Here is a 22,660-nt window from a genome sequence, read left to right on the forward strand (position 1 = left end):
GTTTATCTACTTTTTCTTTTGTTGCTTGTGGTTCTGGTATCGTATCTAAGAAACTTAATTGCCTAACTAAAGGTCGTAAGCTTAGACCTATCTTTTCTCCTAAGAGTTTTATAGTTTTATACATTTAGGTCTTTAATTTATTTTGAGTTAATTTTTGTGTTTTCTATTTCTCTAATTTCTGCTCTAATCCATATTGTTTACTTTTTTCCCAGTATCTTATGGTAAAAGGTTAGGTTGTTGATTAGAGATCTTTCTTCTTAATTTTACTTTTTTAACATTTTTTAAATGTTTATTTATTTGAGAGAGAGAGAGAGAGAGAGAGAGAGAATCCCAAATACGCTCCTTGCCATCAACACATAGCCCAACACGGGGCACGAACCCATGAACTGCCAGATGATAACCTGAGCCAAAGTCAGACACTTAATCGACTGAGTCACCCAGACAACCCTCTTTCTTCCCTTTTTATTGTAGGTGTTTACAGCTATACATTTCTCTCTAAGCACTCCTTTAGCTGCATCTGGTAAGTTTTGGAATTTTGTGTCTTCGTTTTTGTTCCTGTCATCTACTTGTTTATACATGTTGAGAGAATAGCTCCTCCAGAATACTGGTGGGCCTCTCTTCTATCTGGGGGATGCTTAGAAGAGGGAAGTTGGTGTGGTGAACTATATCTCCTGCTGCTGTAACTGGTCTCAACATTACAACTGGTAATTATTACCTCCCTCCACTCTCCATTTCAGATTCCCCTTGTCTTCTGCTGCCATCTCACCAGTCTGGATGTCTTGCTTGGTAGCGTGACCCAGACCTTCATTCTTGAAGGATCTGAACAACTAGCTACCATGCGTTTCTTAGGCCAGAGTATCCAATTTGTCTGTTTACTGTGCATTCAGAATTGGGAAAGTGAGTACCAGTGGGCACCCAAGTGGATCATCTGGGTTTCAGATATATTGTCACTGTCCCCTTGTGGAACAGCAGCCCTACTTCTTTCTGATAATAAGGATCAGTTATCCCTGCCAAGGTGGTAATTCCTCTTCTTTGCCTACTATCCCTAGATATAAGAACTCCAAAATGCCCAGGTGGCACCCATAGCTAATAGTCTATTGGGATTTTTTTGTCTCCTATGGAAGTGTTCTTTTTTGATGATGAATATCTTTAGAGTTGCAGGGATAGGACACACACATTCTCCAGGTGAGCCTTTGGGATTTGGTGACAAACAGGGTATCATGTTTCTACCTACCATTTTCCTGTATCCATGTATTTTTCCTATTGAAGACATAGCATGTAAAGGTCTTTGACTTGGTGCATATGTTGCATCCTGGAGGGTGGCACTTTGATCTCATAACATATTACATTGAGTTGATTCTTCAGCTTTGCCTTCAGGCCATTTCAGTGGTCTTTAAGGTAGGAGCTTTTAGATGATGCTATTGTATGATACCGCCAGTGGATCTCATGGTCCTGGGCCCTATCCTGCACTTAATGTGATGACATGATATTGTGTGGGATGATGCTTACTGATAGATTACAATTTTCCTGAACTCTCAGGTAGTGATGTTCCTTTGGGCAGGAAAGGCAAACCTCTACCCAGAATATGTCCTTATTCCTTTTGGAATAAATTGCTCACCTTTTCATGGTGGAAGGGGCCAAATATAGTCAGTCAACTTGCCATCATGTGGCCTATTGGTTTCCTTAAAAGGTGGTGCCATATTGGAGCTTAGTGTTTGCCTCTGTGGCTGGCCATTTGGACTTTTTGCGGCATCAGTAACTGGAGCATAACATGGGAGGCCATGACAAAAGATGGCTGACAAATTAGTTGAGTCATTGTCTGTTTGGTTGTTTAGTGCTTCTTCCACGGCAGATGTTCTCTGATGAATGTTAACATGTCGTACAAAGGTCTTAACATGTTGTATCCACTCCTATGCCCTCCTGCATGCCTCTACCCTAAGACCTCCTTGCCCCAATATGCCAGTCTTTCCACTTTTATGCCGCCTGACCAGCATGTTAGGACACTTTCCTGTGAACTATCACACCACTTCTTTGTCTACACAAAGTAGACAGTCAAGTGTACTGCTTAAAGCTCTGTCCATTGGGAGGGTTTTCCTTTACCACTGTCTTTCCGTGCCACCCCTGGAGTGGGGCTGTGCCTGTTCATTTTTGACTCGTATCCGCATACAGCTATCTATGAAAAATGTGAAGTTTTTTTTCTCTGTTAGCTGGCTATAGGGCCTCCTATATGTCCAGAAAGGTATATGCTGAGGGATATTCTTGTACAACAGTGGTGGATGATATGATGATTTGGGCTCTCTGCTCAAGCTTGTGGGTCCTATTTGTGCTTGCTCTTGGTTGTATCACTTTCATCTTATGCTGTATTGTTACTGGGTACACCCGACGTTACAGCTTGGTGTGTTTCATAGAACCTAGGTCATGATGGATGCTTCTAAGTAAACGGTCACTTGGTGTCCTATGGTCGGGTGCTCCATATCTACTAGGACATAGTATATCATGCCAGGAGTTGTGCAGAAGGCATATGATTTTCTCCTACAAGTGGCATGGGCTTGCTCCAGAACCCCAGTGGTCTGTGTAGTGATTCTCCCACTGGGGCTTGCTGTAATACCATAGGATCGGCCAGGTTGTTTGTATCACCACCCAGGCCTGCAGTCCTCTCTTATTTTGAGCTATTCTCCAAATGCGCCTTTTTGTGTCACCTGGTTTAGAAGCCAGAGCAGTATTCTCAGGTGTTGTGCTTCCCTCTTACTGGTGGGCGATGCAAGATGCAATCATTTACTTGGATGACTTTACTTGAATGGCATGTCTTGTCAAGTCCTGACTACTAAAGATTTTACTGATGTAATGGGTTCCTGAACCTTTGAGATATTTATCTCTCACTTGTCTGGAATGCATGTTTCCTGACTAGGCCATCAGTGTGCTTATCTGCCTCTTGCTCATCTGGCCCAGTTAGCAAGATGTTATTAATATAGTGGTCACTGTGATGTCCTGCAAGAAGTCCGGATGATCTATGTCTCTTAGGACTGTATTATGCAAGAGAGGGGAAAATTGACATAGTCCTTTAAGTGAGAATCCCAATCAGGCTCTGCACTGTCAGCACAGAGCCCTACGTGGGGCTTGATCCCATGAACCATGAGATCATGACCTGAGCTGAAACCAAGGGTTGGCTGTTTAACCAACTGAGCCACCCAGGTGCCCCTCTGATTATTCTTTTAAAGTGTACTTATTGTGGGGCGCCTGGGTGGCGCAGTCGGTTAAGCGTCCGACTTCAGCCAGGTCACGATCTCGCGGTCCGTGAGTTCGAGCCCCGCGTCGGGCTCTGGGCTGATGGCTCAGAGCCTGGAGCCTGTTTCCGATTCTGTGTCTCCCTCTCTCTCTGCCCCTCCCCTGTTCATGCTCTGTCTCTCTCTGTCCCAAAAATAAATAAACGTTGAAAAAAAAAAAATTTTTTAAAAGGAAAAAAAAAATAAATAAAGTGTACTTATTGATTTTGAGAGAGAGACACACACAGAACCAGTCGGGGAGGGGCAGAGAAAGAGGGAGAGAGAGAGAATCCCAAGCAGGCTCCGTGCTGTTAGCCTGATGTGGGGCTCCATCTCATGAACTGTGAGATCATGACCTGAGCTGAAATCAAGAGTCAGATGCTTAACTGAATGCGCTGCCCAGGCGCCCCAGGGATTCTGATTTTTTAGTGGGGTAACTACCCTCAGCATCCTGACCTTCCATCCTTAATTTCTTTTGATGTTTCAAATAGAGAAGTGCTCTTATTGGCAGTTTGTCTATTTTGCTTCTAGTGACATCATGTTCCATTAACTATCTCCATAAATCTGAGTCAGGACCCTTTGACTGCCACTCTGACTTTGCTGGTCTGTATGGTAATTGTGTCCCTCTGGCTTTTAACAGTTAAGTACCAGGGTCTGGGTTCCTTTGTTTTAAGCTCCTGCCATCACCATTGCTATCAGTGGGGTTAGTTTTGTTAACAACCTCTCCTGTGCAGGAGACCAGCTATTAAACTTCCTAATGACACTGGAGCCCATCTCACCAGCACCTTCTTTATGGCATCCCCCTGGCCATTCCAAGGAACATAATAATTTGATGGGTTTTCTGACCTACTTCAGCATGCCTACTTCCATGAACCTTTGATTCCTTCCTCCACTGTCTGCCGTTGTAGTTTTGGTGTTGGTACTTAGCATGGGCCATCACATTTCCAGTTTTAGCAACCTTCCTGGTGGTAAGTTCACATCATATCCTGAGGTTTTTGCCAGGGTGGTAAATACCATATTTCCAGAGAGTAATAGATAACCTCTTCCTTGTCAGTCTTATGTTCTGATCCTCATGTTCAGGCATCCTCAGAATTCAGTCACTGTTTTACTCCCCTGGCCCCTGCCATACATGCTTTGCTAAGTCTTGCAACTACCTTTGGTTATAATTCCTTTCTGATCTATCAGAAATAGCACTTGTGGGCTCGGTTATGTTGTGACTTACACGAGCCAGGAGGTGGCAGATCCTGAGGGGGGCATTGTTTTACTGAGCAAGATGTGGAGACCTCTGCACTATTTTCAAGTGAGAGGTGAATGCTGGTTCTTGTGGGGAGGTTGGGCCACTTTTGTAGTCTCAGGAGGTTACGGTGTATTTGGACATTTGAGATTTTGGAAGGGACATTAATCCAGTTATCTCCCTCCCATGTATTAGGGTCTCATTTTTTCCCCAATCAGGGACCTGACCTTGGCATAACATACCTCTCTTGGCTGAGCATTAACCTTCAGAGCTGGCCTATTTTGAATAACTCCTGCCACGGGTCTTCAGCTTTTTCTGTCCTGCTGCCACAGAGTAGAGTTTACCAATAAGGCTTGTGGCTTTCATATTTGACTTTCAACTGACTGTTAATTCACTCTTCGTTTTTTGTTTACTGAGTTTAGCAATAGCCATTCAATTCAGTTGTCATTATAGTTATTGTTTTCCCTTTGCTGTTCAAATGCCTGATACATTCAGTCAGCTAGAGCATTCCCTTCCACAGATAGACCACCACTGTTTACCACTGGTGAAAGTTTAAGAATTGGACCAGCACCTTTTACCAGGGATTATCTGTGTTAGACCTACCACCAGCAGTGGGGTCCTCACTGCCATCTAGGCTGTGAGCAATTCAACTCCAAAACCCTTCCATACTCCCAGTTTTCTCAGGTCACTCCGACACCAGCTGTTGGTAGGTTGTGTTCTCTGAAAAGCAGACTCTGAATTGGGAGTTTAGTATTCATTCAGACTGTTTATTAGGGAATGCCCTTGGGATCAAAACCACAAAAGAGATAGGAAGTGAGATTGGGCAGATTGATCCTTGTCTTAATTAAGGGTAAAGGAGATTGGGTATCTATACTCAGTCAGATTTCTTTCAAAACGTTGTTTTATTTTCATACTTGGACATCCTAGACTTAAAACTTACTGCATTTGAAATAACTCGTACTTTCTTTAGGCAAAATCAATTCTTTCTAAGATATCATGGATACCCTTTCTCAGATGTTTATGTGAGTTTTACTGGGTGTCTGGGGTGGGTTGGGGGGGTATGTGTTTTTACATAAGAACTATCCTTTTTCCTTACACTGTAGTAAATTCAAGATGGGGGCTGGAAAGGTAACTTACTTGAGTAAACTGAGAATAATATATTTTAAAATGAAAATTAGGGGCATCTGGGTGGTTCAGTTGGTTAAGCATCAACTTCAGCTCAAGTCATGATCTTGTGGTTCGTGAGTTTGAGCCCTGCATTGGTCTCCACGCTGATCATGCAGAGCCTACTTCGGATTCTCTCTCCCTGTCTCCCCCCCCCCCTCCACTTGTGCGTGCACTCACACACACTGTGTCTCTGTCTCTGTGTCTCTCAAAATGAATAAATAAACTTATATTGGCCTTAAATGTTTTATGATATTTTTATACTATGTATCTGTATCTCAGCTGTCTTAAAATAAACCCCAGTTGGTAATGTTCTCACTTAATACATTATACATTTCTATAATGTTCCAGCCTTAATGTTTATTTTATTTTGAGAGAGAGAGAGTGCATGTGCGTGCATGTGGGCACAGAAAAGGCAGAGAAAGAAAATTCCAAGCAGCCTCCGTGCTCTCAGTGCAGAGCCTGACGCCAGCGGGGCTCAATCCCACCAACTGTGAGATCATGACTGAGCCAAAATCAAGAATTGGACGCTTAACTGACTGAGCCACCAAGGCACTCCTATAGTGTTCCACTTTTAAACTATAATCACTGTTGGGGCGCCTGGGTGGCGCAGTCGGTTAAGCGTCCGACTTCAGCCAGGTCATGATCTTGCGGTCCGTGAGTTCGAGCCCCGCGTCGGGCTCTGGGCTGATGGCTCGGAGCCTGGAGCCTGTTTCCGATTCTGTGTCTCCCTCTCTCTCTGCCCCTCCCCCGTTCATGCTCTGTCTCTCTCTGTCCCAAAAATAAATAAATGTTGAAAAAAAAAAATTTAATTAATTAAATAAATAAATAAATAAATAAATAAACTATAATCACTGTTACTGAATTGGGTGTTTAAAAAAAAAAAAACATAAAAGGTGGTGGATTTTATGTTTTAAAGTATATCATTTACCTTTTTCTCTCTTTAGAAACTATACCTCACCTCCCTAAAGTGGTTAATAGTGGCATGGAAGATCCATTTGGTGAGTATCATTTAACATTTTTCTTAGTAAACGATATTTGTGTTTTATCCTCACCTCCATTAAACCTCTGTAAATTAATTTTTTTCATGTTCAGTATGCTGCTCTGTAGCTTAATGGCTCTCAGGCTTTTTGGTCTCAGGATCCCTTTATACTGTAAATATAATTGAAGGCCCAAGAGAGCTTTGTTGGCATGACTTATATTTATTGATATTTACTATGTTATATTTATTGATATTTACTGTGTTACTGTGAAATATGTTACTGTTGATATTTACTATGTTGTACAAACTTTTAAAATATTGTTTCATTTATAACAGCTTTAATAAATTCATAAGCTTCATAAATAACATTGTTAATGAAAAATAACTCCCAAAACAAGGGGGGAAAAAAAGCAACAAGGGAGGGATTGTTTTACTTTTTTTGCGAGTCTTTTTAATGTCTGACTTAATAGAAGACAACTGGATTCACATAGCTGCTCCTGCAGTCTGTTCTGTATCACATACCATGTAGTCTCTGGAAAATTGACTATACAGTTGAGAGATTATGAGAGTGAAAAGGCAAATAACATCTTTGTCTTATTTTTAAAAAATAATTCTAACCTTGGGGCGCCTGGGTGGCGCAGTCGGTTAAGCGTCCGACTTCAGGCCAGGTCACAATCTCGCGGTCCGTGAGTTTGAGCCCCGCGTCGGGCTCTGGGCTGATGGCTCAGAGCCTGGAGCCTGTTTCCGATTCTGTGTCTCCCTCTCTCTCTGCCCCTCCCCCGTTCATGCTTTGTCTCTCTCTGTACCAAAAATAAATAAACGTTGAAAAAAATTAAAAAAAAAAAAAAGAAAAATATCTACCTTCATTCTTAAAAAAAAAAAAATAATAATAATAATAATAATAATTCTAACCTTGCTATTTAGGGATCCCCAGTGTTTCCTACATTGTACTTTGAGACCTGCTGATCTAGAATGCTACTTACTTCAAATAAAACAAAGAACCATTTGGCAAGTTAAAATTAAAAGTTTAAAATTCTCGATCTTGAACACTTAGGAACTTATGAATTCTTCTGTTTGGTTGGAAGTTTAGTTCTGCTACTATTTCCAAACAAGTGTGCTTTGAAGTTCTTCATTAGTACTTGGCCAATGAAAGATACCATGGAAGTAATCATAATGGCAAGGATGTTCACTATTTCTAGTGAAGTTTGTATGTATGTGATATTTTATCTAACAGCATGGTTAAGGGAATGTAAATCTAGATACACAAAGGTTTAGTATCTACCTTTCTGACTAAAAAGTAAGTTACTGTTTTCCTATTGATTCTAATTTCAAAGAGAGATATAGTCTAGGGTATCCACCCCTTCCTCCCCCCAAATCATATTACAGATTAGGAAGACTAGTTAGGAAGAACTTAAAATTTAAAATAGGAGTTTAAAATATGCAAAAAAAAAGGGACCAGAGACTGTTTTCCTTAGACTGTTAACCTTAGCATGCTGGAGTAAGATTTTGATTCAGGCATTTTGTGATTCTTTGCTAAATGTGAAGAAATCTGAATCTCCTCTTATGCCAATGTAACTTGAGGTATAAGAAAAATATTACCAACTTTATATTCTACTCATGCCCAGTTACCCTAGATGACTGAGATCAGCGCTTGGGTACAAGCGCTACTGGTACAAGTAGTGAGTAGTTCAGGTTAATAACTATTGTCTTGCTTTGAGAACTTTGCAAGATCCAAATTTCTTCTGCTTTTTAAAAAAAAAATTTTTTTAATGTTTATTTATTTTTGAGAGAGAGAGAGACAGAGTGTGAGCAGGGGAGGGGCAGAGAGAGAGAGAAAGACACAGAATCTGAAAAGAGGCCCCAGGCTCTGAGCTGTCAGCACAGAGCTGGATGCGGGGCTCGAACTCAGAAGCGGTGAGATCATGACCTGAGCCAAAGTCGGACGCTTAACCGACTGAGCCACCCAGGCGCCCCTCTTCTCTCCTTTTAATGTCCGTAACTGCTTTTTTAGGACCTTGGCCCCCTGCAGGGCTCTTACATCAAGTTCATCAACATAATCCTTAGTTTGAACACTAGAGGGCAGTCAGTACTTTAGTGATAAATTTGTAGTTTTATTATTAAGTTAATTCTGGTGGGGATTCCTTATGAACGGTTTAGTAAATCTAGTTGATTTTGGTTGCTTGGTGACAAATCGTATAGAACATGCACATGTGACAAACTACAGTAACTTTTGACAACTCCAAGAATGTTTACTGGAAACAGTTTTTCTCTATAACCCCCTTACCTCACCTAACTTAAGCATACCTTAAATTTAATCGCATCTAATTAATGTGCTTTTGATCACCAACATGAGAAAAAGGAAGGTGGTGTTCTGTGCTAGTGAGATTTTTCCTCTTATACTTTAAATCTTGGAATCATAACCTGATTAGCATTTATATTCGTAATGTGGATTCTAAAGAAAAATGGAATTTTCTCATTTGCTTGCAAAACATACATATGGTAATGTTTGCTGGGTTATGATCTGCTCCGTGCCATTTGACAAAGAAAAGAATTCTGAATGTAAAGTAAGTGTGTTTCGAAGATGGTAGAGTCCTTATAAGATAGGGTGAGAATTTTGTGATAATTAGGTTAGCTAACAGTTATACAAATGCACTGAAAAAGAATTATTTGTTGTATTCTGAAAACAAAAGTGAGGGATGTTGACCCATCAAGTTACAGTGAGCAGACCTAACGCCTCTGGGACCTTTCCTACGTGGACAGATATTTACACATTTCATTATATGATATTTTAAAATCACCTTTGTTAATACTATCACTGGTCTCGCTGTAAAAGTCTTAAATATTGAGAAGCTGTCACACTCACTCTGGATATGTCTTCCAAAATTACCATTCTCTTTTGAAAGCCTGACTTACATCACTGGCAACAAGTACTGTCAGTTTTCTTTGTAGTGATAGGCTCACTTTCGTTCAATTTTGAGAAAATACCTGTCAAATATCTAAGCTTGAATAATCTAGTTTGTCATTCAACCCTTCAAGTAAAAATGGTATTTTATGGAAAAAGAAAAGAAAGAAAGAAAAATACCTGGCTAGTTCAGCTGGCAACTCAGTCACACAAGTGCTTTCCCTAAAGGTAACTGTTGTACGTTAAGTATATGTTTTATGCGTACTTCCCATTTCCTCATACAGAATAATAGAAGGATATGTACTGAAGGATTTAGTTTTTATTAAAACTAATAACTTTTACTGCTTTATCAAAGACATTCTTAAAATTGGCATTGTTCTTCAACTGCAGTAATGTAGTGGTGAAGACCATGAGTTCTATTAACAGTTTGGTGCCACTGCCTTGATTTGTGTTAAGGTATCAGCAGTTTTGCTCACCATTGTTTTTGTACCATCAGGATAAGTGTCAACACCAGAAAAAGGCAAATAATCCTTTAGTATTACTAAGTCTATAGCTGTACCTCTTAGACTGCTGGAAGGATTTCAGGGATCCCCAGGCATCAACGGACCATCCTTTCTTCAGTTTCCTGAGGCTTAAGGAGTCTTCTATGGAAGAAAAGCAACTTTGGGCAAAGTCAAGACTTGTCCTGGAGGTTGTACTGGGCAGGGCTCCAGTGTGGACCTAGTCTTGGACAGGTGGCAGAAAGACGGTCAGAGGGAGTGGGCAGCTCTGTGATTTCTTCTAAGTTGACCATGACCCACCTACAGCTTTCAGGACTTGGTTAAAGAACACTTCTCTGGGATGAAACGAGTGTTCTGAGCTCGTTAGGCAGCCAAGTATTTTGAGTAGAAATTCATCAGCATTTAGTCAAGATAAACTGAGATATTGTCAAGATAAACGTTGTTATATTGTATTAGTCAAGATAAACGTTCTTTTATTGAAAGAGGATAAATGGCAGCAGAGATCGTGGTGCTGACAACCTTCAGTCTGTCTCTTGAGTCATACTGTTTCAGTCTGGGCAGATGTCTCTCTAGGTGTGGTACACAGCTGTCATCCTGGGTAACGCTGCTCACTTGGGGACTCTGCTTCTCTCCTGTGTTGGCTCCTTTGTTTAGTAAACCCCATGTCATCTTCTTTCTTGATTGCCAGTTGCTTCTCAATGCTTGGCTTCCTAGAATAGTTTCCTGATTTTCACCTCTTTTTCCTTTAGTTCTGCCTCCTAGAAGACTTCTTCATCTTTACCTTCAATTAAAATTTTCTTCTCTACTATTATGTTTTGATTTTCTAGATCTTTTTTTTTTTTATTCGTGGAATGTTTCTTTCATAGTATTTTTGTTTGTTTGTTTCAACAAATTTTCTTTGCCTTGCATAGTTTCTTTTCCCCTAAAGTTGCTTTTCTCTCTTTGTTTTGATCTGTTTTATGTTAGAGTTTTCCTCTGATGTCTCATAATAATTAGCTGTCTGCTTCTGATTAAGAGTGGGAAGCTTTAAATTAGAAGCTTTGAACACATAGGCTGATTACCTTTGGGCCTTTCTGTAGGGTGAGCTTCTTGTCCCTCTTGTTGAGGAAAATCCCCACACCAGTAGGAGAAGAGTCTTCCTGTCACTGACTAGATTTCCAGATGGTAAGGGGTGATGGGGATTGGGCAGGGCAGAGGGGTTTGCTCCATTCAGCATTGTTGTGCACATGGTCACCTAATTCCCCTCAGGTTTTAGTACTGTCTTCCCATTGTCAACTGCCTTTTGTGTCCTCAGTTCAAAAACCAGTTGTTTAATCTCTTCCAAGAAGCACACCTCTTGAGGGGCACCTGGGTGGCTCAGTCGGTTGAACATCCGACCTCAGCTCAGGTCATAATCTCAGTCTGTGAGTTCAAGCCCCGCGTCAGGCTCTGTACTGACAGCTCAGAGCCTGGAGCCTGCTTCGGATTCTGTGTCTCCCTCTCTCTCTCTCTGCCCCTCCCGTGCTCATGCTCTGTCTCTCTTTCTCAAAAATAAATCAACATTAAAAAAAAAATTTTTTTTTTTTTAAAAGAAACAGACCTCTTGAATTCTGCCAGTGTTGGTGTGGGAACAGACATTCAAAGTCATGGAATGGGGAAGGTGATAAGGAATCAAACAGCTTTTATCCTGATTCTCTTTATTTTATTTCTTTCTCTTTCACCTCCAGTTTCAAAGGGACCTGGTAGAATTCAATGAAAGTATTATTATTGTATATTAATAATTTTTACTGGGGGGGGGGGGGAGTAATGGCTACACTGTACATTCAGTGCGAGAGGAAGGAAGGGTCCAAAAAAGATGTGTATACAGTTTATGCTATGTGATATCTCGTTCCCTACTGCTTTTAAAAACAGCTCGTTACTGTTTTTGCTTTCTTTCTTTCTCTCTTATCAACTGTTCGTGGGTTACCAGCCACTCTCCCCATAGCATGCCAAAAGAAAAGGGACTGAAACTCTGTCATATGAAGCTCCTAAAGGTTTTTTTTAGGTAGGAGAGGATCTGTATACTAAATTGCCTTCCCCAAATCTTCTGACTTTATTAAGTTTCTGTATACCCTTTCTTATATAGAAGTAAACACAATTTGTTGAAAATATTTCTTTTGGTATGTGCTTGATGAAATAATTATTTAATGAGATAGATTGTTAGTATGAATCCTAAGTTTGAAATTGGTTGCAAAGGCTTTATTCATATGCATGGTATTCTGGGAACAGTTTTACAAGGTAATATCTGTTTTAGATTAAAATTTGTATCACATTGGGAATATGAGAAGCAGTGTGTTGAAGTAGAACAAAAGCTATATCTAAACAAATAAAATTAATTTATTTTCTCCTCTTCTGTATCTGAATTTATAAAATAACTATTATGTTATAAAGGGATTTTTCCTAGCTATTCAAGGACATTTGTTAAGGAGTCATGCTCACAGCTAATGCACTTAACTTCAAGGTTCATGGGAAAACAGGTTGCTTGGCTGGCTGGGTCAGTGGAGTATGTGACTCTTGATTTTGGGGTTGTGAGTTCAAACCCCACACTGGGTGTAGAGATTGCTAAAGTAAAAAATAAATAAAATCTTGGGGCACCTGGGTGGCTCGGTTGGTTAAATGTCTGACTTCAGCTCAGGTCATGATCTTGTGGTTTGTGAGTTCGAGCCTGGCATCAGACTCTGCACTGACATCTCAGAGCCTGGAGCCTGCTTATGATTCTGGGTCTCCCTCTGTCTCTTTCTCTGTCCTTCCCCCCACTTGTGCTCTCTATCAAAAGTAAATAAATAAAAATAAATAAATAAAATCTTAAAAAAAATAGGGCTTCTGGTTGGCTCAGTCAGTTAAGCCTCCGACTCAATCTCAGCTCAGTTCTTGATCTTGAGGTCGTGAGTTCAAGCCCTGTGTTGGGCTCCATGCTAGGGGTGAAGCCTACTTAAAAAAAAAAATCACCAAAGTTCATGGGAAAACATTTTTGTGATGCTGTCATGTTGTTACCACTTGAAGCTCTAAATGTGTTAATAACACATACCCTCCTCCCTCCTCCTTAAGAATGAAGACCAAAATATGAACTTAATTAGTTTTGAGATCCTTAGGGAGTAGGAGATAAATTCCTTTGGAATTAAACTATGCCAAAAATGATATTAGTTCTATTTTTTTTCTGTAGTTTTGAATAGAAAATTTAAAAAGCATTATTATAAATATATATTAAATATCTTCCTTTTCTGATAGGACTGTAAACTTAAGGAGAGCAAGATCTTTCTGTTGTTCCACTACCCAAGAGTAAGCACACAATACATATTTGTATGTATTTCTTATAGTGATTTTAAATTTTCTGCGTAAAGTAGAATAACCAATTATCAGGGAAATAGCACAAAACACCAACTTCTGTAAACTTTAATAGCACTGATATCATGTAATTATTTTTTTTCTGTCTGTACCACAAAAAGATGAGCCATAGTGGAAATGCAAGCCTGAAAAGTAGTAATGCTGACATTCTGGACTATTTCCCATATACTTTCTCTACTTTTCAACCCTTCTGACTACTCCGTGGTCCCTACATCATAACAGGTGTGATGAGTTGACTAAATGTGAAGACTGATTTCCATCTGAATTTACTTCTGCATACTGAGCCCTTATCAATGTGCAATGAACATAGCATAGGCCATGAGTATAAAAATTCAGGGATGCCAGGGTGGCTCAGTGGATTGAGCTTCTGACTCTTGATTTCAGCTTAGGTCATGATCCCAGGGTCATGGGATTTAGCCCTGCATTTTGCTCTGTGCTGAGAGTAGAGCCTACTTAAGATTCTTTCTCTTTCCGGGGCATCTGGGTGGCTCAGTCAGTTGAGCGTCTGACTTTGGCTCAAGTCATGATCTCATGGTCTGTGAGTTCGAGCCCCCCCATCAGACTCTGTGCTGACAGCTCAGAGCCTGGAACCTGTTTCAGATTGTGTCTCCCTCTCTCTCTGCTCCTCCCCTGCTTGCACTCTCTCTCTCAAAAATAAACAAACATTTAAAAAAAAATTTTTTTAATTCTCTCTCTTTCTCCTCCCCTGTCTCTCCCCTGTGCTAGCACACTCTCTCATATAAAAAATAATTAAAATTAAAATTAAAAGGAAATAATAGGAGAGAAGGATGGCTTTCACTTACCATTTTGTATCTTACTGTGTGGTTTGCGTCTTTTAACTATGTACCGATATTACTTTTATTTTTTTTTTTTTAAGATTTGAGAATGAGAGAGTGTGTGAGTGGGGGAATGGCAGAGAGAGAGAGAGAGAGAGGAAGAGAATCCCAAGCAGGCTCCACACTAATAGTGTAGAACCTGATATAGAGCTCCAACTCACAAATCATGAGATCATGACCTGAGTCGAAATTGAGAGTTGAATGCTTGACCAAGTGAGCCGCCCACGTGCCCCTGTATTACTTTTATTTTTCAAAACATAAACAAAGATTTTATCTGCATTGTAGTTTTAAGGACATTTTTGTTTCTTCTTTATATTTCTCAGTGTTAAAGTGTATAAGACTAATTTTTTAAATATTCATTTATTTATTTACTTATTTATTTAGAAGGAGCCTGCACATGCACGCAAGCGGGGAAGGGATAGAAAGAGAGGGAGAGAGAGAATCCCCAGCGGACTGTGCACTGATAGTGCAGAGCTTGACTCTGGGCTCGATCTCACAAATCGTGAGATCATGATCTGAACCAAAACCATAAGTCGGATGCTTAACTGACTGAGCCACCCAGGCACCCCTATAAAACTGATTTCTTAAAGGAGGTAAAAGATAGTAGAAAGGTTTTGTTAATGGGGATTAAATACTATAATGGTCATTTTACATGCACAGTTTAACTGTTGTGCCTAAAATAACCATGTTAACAATGTGGCCTTTTAAAATACAAGACATTTTATTCTTCTCATGAACTAGATTCAGCCTATCCTATCAAACTCCCGCACCATTGACTTGGTCCTCATCCATTCATTTGTTCAGTAAATACTGAGCAAGATCAGCAAGGCAGCATGTCCTAACAATTAAGCCCTTGGCTTTGGAATCAGACAAACTTGAGTTCAGATCCCAGTTCTGCCATTTTTTGGCTATGTCCTTTGGCAATACAGTTACCCTTTGATCTTTAATTTATCTGTAAAATAAGAATATGGATTTTGCCTTTTCTACAAAGTTGCTATAAGACTTAAATGAATTAGGAGCACCTGGGTGGCTCAGTCGGTTAAGTGTCTGACTTTGGCTCAGGTCATGATCTCACAGTTCCTGTGTTTGAGCTCCACATCGGGCTCTGTGCTGACAGTACAGAGCCATCTTGGGCTTCTCTCTCCCTCTCAAGATAATTAAATATACTTAAAAAACTAAAATTATTAGGGGCGCCTGGGTGGCTCAGTAGGTTAAACGTCCGACTTCGGCTCAGGTCATGATCTCACGGTCTGTGAGTTGGAGCCCCGCGTCGGGCTCTGTACTGACAGCTCAGAGCCTGGAGCCTGTTTCGGATTCTGTGTCTCCCTCGCTCTCTGACCCTCCCCCATTCATGCTCTGTCTCTCTCTGTCTCAAAAATAAATAAATGTTTAAAAAAACAAAACACTAAAATTATTAAATGAAATAATGCTTGTAATGTTTGTAACATGATGCCAAACACATAGTAAATATATAATAGCTGTAATATCTAAGCCACTAAGGGTATAAACGTGAATAAGACATGATCCCTGGTGTTTTTTGTTTTTAAAGTAATCTCTACTCCCAATGTGGGGTTCAAACTCACGACCCAGTATCAAGAGTCACATGCTCTTCCAGCTGAGCCAACCAAGCACCCCTGGTCCCTGTTCTTATGGAGCTTTCAGTCTGGGTTAAGCAGTTACAAGGTGCTGCTTAGGATCCCCCCCCCCCCCCCCCCCCCCGCCGACTTCTTTAACTTATGTCTGGTTAATTGAGATATAATTTACATACAATAAAATTTACCCTTTTTAGGTATATATTCCTGTGTTTTTGAAAAACATGTAGGTTGGTATAACCACTGTCACAATCAGTATTTCTTTCGCCACAGAACTTCCTTGTGCACCTTTTTAAAAAGGTTTATTTATTTTTGAGAGAGTGTATGCGTGGGGGAGGGGCAGAGAGAGCAAGAGAGAAACCCAAGCAGCCTCTGTGCTGTCCACACAGACTCCAATGCAGGGTTTGAACCCAGGAACCATGAGATCATGACCTGAGCCAGCAGTTGGCCGCTTAACTGCGCCAACCAGCTGCCCCTCCCTGCTTACCTTTTTAAATAATCTCAATCTCGTCCCTCCACTCTTAGCCCCTGGCAACCACTTAGATCTGAGTTCTGTCCCTTTTTCCATAATGTTATATAAACAGAATTGTATGACACATAGCCTTTTCTGTTTTTTTCCACTTAGCATAATGCTGTTGAGATTCATACATGCTATCAAGTATATCAGTAGTTCATTCCTTTCATACCTTTTCCGGAGTGTCATATATTTGGATTCATTGCCTTTTAAGATTTACTTTTTTCACTTAGTGATATGCATTTAAGGTTCCATATCTTTTCATAGCCTGATAGCTCCTTTCTTTTTAGCGCTGAATACTATTCCATTGTTTGAACGTACCACAGTTTATCCATTCATCTCCTGAAGGGCCTCTTGGTTGCTTCCAAGTTATGGCAGTTATGAATAAAGCTGCTATAAACGTGTGTGCAGTTCCTGTGTGGACATACATTTTCAGTTATTTAGGTAGATGCCAAGGAGTACAGTTTTTGGAACATACGGTAAAAGTATGTTTAGTTTTATAAGAAACTGCCAGATTGTGTTCCAAAGTGGCTGTCCTAGTTTGCATTCCCACCAGCAGTGAATGAGCCTTCCTGTTGCCCCACGTCCTCACCATCCTTTAGTGTTGTCCATGTTTGGGATTTTGGTAATTCTAATAGTGGTTTCTCATTATGGCTTTAAAATGCAGTTCCCTCATGACCAACTGAGTAACTTGTCATGTGTTTATGTGCCATCCATATCTTCGGTGAATTATCTATTAAGATTTCTCCCTCTTTTTAAAAATTGACTTATTAATGAGTTGGAAGAATTCTTTACATGGTTCACATGCAAGTTCTTTACAATATATGTGTGATACATGTGTTTTCTCCCAGCCTGTGGCTTGTCTGATTAGCAAGTTTTTAATTTGATGAAATCCAGTTTCTTTCTTTTATGGTTAATGCTCTTTGTCTTCTAAGAAATCTTTGCTTAACCCAGTGTCGCAGAGATTTCTCTTTTTTTTCTTCCAGATGGCTTACAGTTCTAGGTTTTCCATTTAGGCCAGTGACTCTTTTTGAATTAATTTTTGGATGTGGTGCAAAGCTGAAAATGTTCTCTGTTGTCTGCTAAATTGCTTTAGCACTTTTGTTGAATACCTGATAACTTGAGCAATTTTCTAGAAAAATATAATTTACCAAAGTGATTCAAGATATAAAAATCCCATATAGACTAATAGTCATGTAAGTAATGTTAAAATGTGTCTAAGCTCAGTGGGTTTAATGGTAATTTCATTCATAGTGTGAAGAAACAAATAATTATAATGCTGTATCAACCACAGGAGAACAGAAAAAAAGATAGAAAAATACACCCATCTATTATAAAGTTAACAAGATCTTGATAACTTGATACTTGATAACTAAAAGCTGACAAAGATAGTACAAAAATAAAAGTGGCATTTCTCTCATCTCAGTGTATATAGTTATAGAGATTTTATATAAAGTACTTGCAGATTAAATCCAACAAATGATTATTGCATTTTTTTTCTGATTACAAAAACCACACACATTTCTTCCAGAAAAACTAGAAAATACAAAGTGACATAAAGAAAAAACTTTTGTGCCAGTGATAACTACTGATTTATTGATACCATTCTGATGTATCTGCTTCCATGATCTTTTCCAGAGCAATTACCTGTATCATTATACATTTTTAGCAAACTGACTTAGAACTGCTTTTTCCCCCATTTGATATGTCACATCTCTCAGTATATTAAAGGAATATGATCAAGAGGATTTCTTTTAGGATCTAAAGATATTGAGGAATCTATAAATAATAACATATTAGTACATCAGAAAACAGGAGGAAAATGATACGCTCATTTCTGGAGATGACAAAAATTTTTTATTTTATTTTTTTAATTTTTATTTTTTTAAAGGATTTTTTTTTAAGTTTATTTTGGTGGGGGAGAGAGAGTGAGTGGGAGTGGGAGAGGCAGAGAGAGAGGGAGAGAATCTCAAGCAGGCTCCGCATGGTCAGTGTCAAGCCCGACTTGGGGCTCCAACCCATGATCTGAGCCAAAATCAGGAATTGGACGCTTAACTGACTGAGCCACCCAGGTGTTCTGATGACAAATTTTTTTTTTATAAAATTCAACTATTCCAGCTAAAAACTTATATTAAGAATCTGATGGGGGCGCCTGGGTGGCGCAGTCGGTTAAGCGTCCGACTTCAGCCAGGTCACAATCTCGCGGTCCGGGAGTTCGAGCCCCGCGTCAGGCTCTGGGCTGATGGCTCAGAGCCTGGAGCCTGTTTCCGATTCTGTGTCTCCCTCTCTCTCTGCCCCTCCCCCGTTCATGCTCTGTCTCTCTCTGTCCCAAAAATAAATAAACGTTGAAAAAAAAAATTAAAAAAAAAAAAAAAGAATCTGATGGTTTATTTTTAAATGAAAAGCACCTACACATTCCTACTAAATTGATTTAAAAATTGGTAACATTAAGACACATTTTATAAAAGTTAGATACAATTTCTTTTGCCCACCTCTGCTGCTCAGTGACAACCCACAGCATGAATGTTGTATATATCCTTTTAGTTCTTTTTTTTTTTTTCTATTGCAGTATGTTTACATACAGCTTAAACGCTTAAACATAATAAAGAATGACTCTCTGGGGCGCCTGGTTGGCTCAGTTGGTTAAGCTCTGACGTCTGCTCACGTCATGCAGAGCTCCTTCAGATCTGTCTCCCTCTCTCTCTGCCCTACCCCTGCTTGTGCTCTCTCCCTCTCTCTTTCTCAAAAATAAATAAATATTTTTTTAAAAAATGGCTCTCTGGGGGCGCCTGGGTGGCGCAGTCGGTTAAGCGTCCGACTTCAGCCAGGTCACGATCTCGCGGTCCGTGAGTTCGAGCCCCGCATCAGGCTCTGGGCTGATGGCTCAGAGCCTAGAGCCTGTTTCCGATTCTGTGTCTCCCTCTCTCTCTGCCCCTCCCCCGTTCATGCTCTGTCTCTCTCTGTCCCAAAAAATGAATAAACGTTGAAAAAAAAAAATTAAAAAAAAAAAAATGGCTCTCTGAATACCACCCTGGTTTACCAGTGAGGTATTGAAGAAATGTCCACTAGAATAAGAACAAGACAGGAATGCCCACTGTTACCTTATTTAACATTATTTTGGGAGTTCTTAGTGTAGTAAGGCAAACACTAATCAGAAGTTCCAATAATGAAAAAGTTAATTATATATTTGTTGGCCAATATTATTTCCTCTTCATAAAAATACTCCCAAGAGAATCAACTGAAAAAGAGTTCAGTAAAATGGCTGACTAAATGCAAAATAATTGTTCAAAAATGAATCGTTTTAAATGTACATATAATAAATTATGCCAAAAGACTAAAGGAATTAAAAGCCCTTTACATGCACAACCCAAATTATGAGATACCTAGGAATGATTGTAACAAGAAGTCCATAAGCTCTGTGATACAACTGGAAATTTGCTAGAGAGGAGGGCATAGAGGCATTGTGTCAAGCAGTGGGAAAATTAGTGCCATGTATTACTAAATTTACTGTATAGATTTAGTGCAGTTCTAATAATTGAAGTTAATTTATTTTTAAATTTTTTTAATGTTTTTTTATTTTATTTTTGAGAGAGAGAGAGCATGAACTGGGAAAGGGCACAGAGAGAGGGAGACACAGAATCTGAAGTAGGCTCCAGGCTCTGAGCTGGTAGCACAGAGCCCGACCTAGGGCTCAAACCCACGAACCACAAGATCGTGACCTGAGCTGAAGTTGGACGCTTAACCAACTGAGCCACCCAGGTGCCCCAATTGAAGTTAATTTAATTTATATTTGCTTTTGGTATTTGACAAAGTGTATAAAATATAAGTTAGAAAAAAAAGTTAAGTAATTAACTGCCCCTTTTTTGCTGATTTATGACGCTATTGCAGCAAGTTAAGGTTTGTAAGATCTCAAGTATATTTTTGGACTGTGCATTCTGTTCTATTGAACCACCTGTCAGTTTTTACACCAGTTGTACATTGTTTGTTATTATTATCTTTTCTTAAGTAGGCTTCATGGCCCAGCACAGAGCCCAGCACAGGGCTTGAACTCATGACCCTGAGATCAAGACCTGTGCTGAGATCAAAAGTTGGACACTTAACCTTAAGACTGAGCCACCCATGCACCTCCTTATTATTATTATAGTCTTATGTTTTAAGGTCTAAAACAATACCCTTCATTATTCTACTTTTTCAAACTTTTCTTGGTTATTTACCTAGAGAAATAATTTTGATAAAGAACAATGCACACAGCACAGTGTTTATGGCATATTCCCATTTAAAAGTGTATAATTTTTATTAAACAAAAAGGTCTTTAAAGTTTTTGAAATTTTTATGTTTTTCTATTAAGTGATAAGTGATCTTTAATTTAAAAAATGTTTCCTCACCTTTGTTTCAAATTCACATTATGGTCAATGGGATTTAAAAGTTGATAATGAGACTAGTATAAACATTTTCCATTAGGCAGGAAACCATTAATTTCAAAACAACATCAGTGGTTATCTTCTTGTGCCTGTTCAGAGTTCTGTCATGTTAAAAATGACCTTTTGTGGAGCGCCTGGCTGGCTCAGTCATTAAAGCATGTGACTCTTAATCTTGGTCGTGAGTTTGAGCCTCACATTGGAGGCAGAGTTTACTTTAAAGAAATGACCTTTCATGGTAGAGCTTTGCCTTGACTCAAAAGACACCGTTTTTACAAGATTGTTATTTGAAACATCAGTAGAGTCCAGAATACGTGTGCGCGCGCCCACACACACACACACACACACCCATAATGGAAGGTTTCATTAAAAGAAGGTGATAGCAGTATAATAATGGATTATTTGTGAAATGGTGCTGATGGTCTTCAGTTCCTTATTGAAGATTGTTTTGGTTTTTCCTCATCAAATCAGTGTTTTCCTGTTGGTAGCCAGAATGACATTAGGTCAAACTGTAGTCTGTAGCTACAGCTTTCCTTTTTTTCCACTGCATAAAAAGATTAAATACTACAAAAAAAAATAAATAAATAAATAAAAAATAATAATAACTGCATTTGTCTTGACTATTTAAATATTTTTAAATTTCTTTTGATGATTCTTTATCTTCTGTTTTTCTTCTTTGATCTCCCCCAGATAATTTAAATGCTATAAAACAGGTGGGTCTGGCTGCTTTATTTTGTCCATTTTGCCCCAGAGGTCAGTCTTTCCCCTTTTCAGCTTAGAGCTCAATAATCAAAGGGCTTGAATAGCAAGAACCCTTAAGAATCATGTCTTAACTAATGAAAGAAAGAAGTGGCACTCAGGTGGAGCTTTGCCAGTACTAAAGGTGTGTGCTTGTTTAGTTCTGGTTTTAATCTCATAGTACATCCAAGGCCAATGGCTTAACGTTGGTTACAATGAAGTTCAGGTAGTTTTGCTTGATAATTTATTTTCATACTCACTGTATACTCACTCCAACCAAAAGGTGAAAAGGTGGATGAATGGATGATTGGCTGGCAGACTGATTCATTAATTCATTCAATAAATTTTGTTGGTACACTGCCCTAGTTGCCATGAAGGGAAAAAATAAGATACAGTTTCAGCTCTCAAAGAGGAGATTAAGAACTGTCAATATGAGGCAGAGTGAATAAATGTTTTTATGCATATGAAAAGAGTTGCATTATTGGAATTTCATGCCATGTTATTGAGCATGACTTGTACTTATGGAAATTATTAAAACCAAATTTGCTTGTATAGATATATATTTCCTTTCTTATCTCTGCATTCTTTGAACAGCTTAGTGGTGATTTCTTTAAGGAGAGTTTTTTTATTGTATTTGTCTTGTATCAAGAGAATTCGGAGAACATGGGGAAATAGGAAAATCTAGGGGCTTCCTAATTACCTAATAACCTTAAAGATACAGACACACAGTATATGATGATGAAACATACTGTTTTATATGGCTAATAATGCCCCCGGTGTGGGTTAAAGGTGCTTCTCATGAAACACTGGGGCTGGGGTATTTTTGTTATAGGTTTAGTTTGAGGAGTGGTAGAAATGTCTCTGACCCAAATAGCCAACCTCTCTTGATTTTAGACCTTTCATTTATTTTCTAAGAATTTCCTTTATTTATTTTTTTTAACTTAAAAAAAAAATTTTTTTTAACGTTTATTTATTTTTGAGACAGAGACAGAGCATGAACAAGGGAGGGGCAGAGAGAGAGGGAGATACAGAATCGGAAACAGGCTCCAGGCTCTGAGCTGTCAGCACAGAGCCCGACGCGGGGCTCGAACTCACGGACCGTGAGATCATGACCTGAACCGAAGTTGGATGCTTAACCGACCGAGCCACCCAGG

General features: G+C 39.3%; 1 protein-coding gene across 12 annotated transcripts in view; it reads left to right on the plus strand.

Moving 5' to 3' along the window:
- Positions 1 to 22,660, plus strand: part of LOC123597470 (mediator of RNA polymerase II transcription subunit 18) — a 134,815-nt gene that overhangs the window by 53,344 nt on the left and 58,811 nt on the right. For all 12 annotated transcript variants that reach the window (XM_045476296.1, XM_045476301.1, XM_045476302.1 and 9 more), the window contains one exon: positions 6,609 to 6,662. In XM_045476296.1, the coding sequence (XP_045332252.1) occupies positions 6,609 to 6,662 (54 nt within the window). The remainder of the gene's footprint in view (positions 1 to 6,608; positions 6,663 to 22,660) is intronic.

This window comes from Leopardus geoffroyi, chromosome C1 (genome assembly GCF_018350155.1).
Source record: "Leopardus geoffroyi isolate Oge1 chromosome C1, O.geoffroyi_Oge1_pat1.0, whole genome shotgun sequence".
Classification (NCBI taxonomy): Eukaryota; Metazoa; Chordata; class Mammalia; order Carnivora; family Felidae; genus Leopardus; species Leopardus geoffroyi.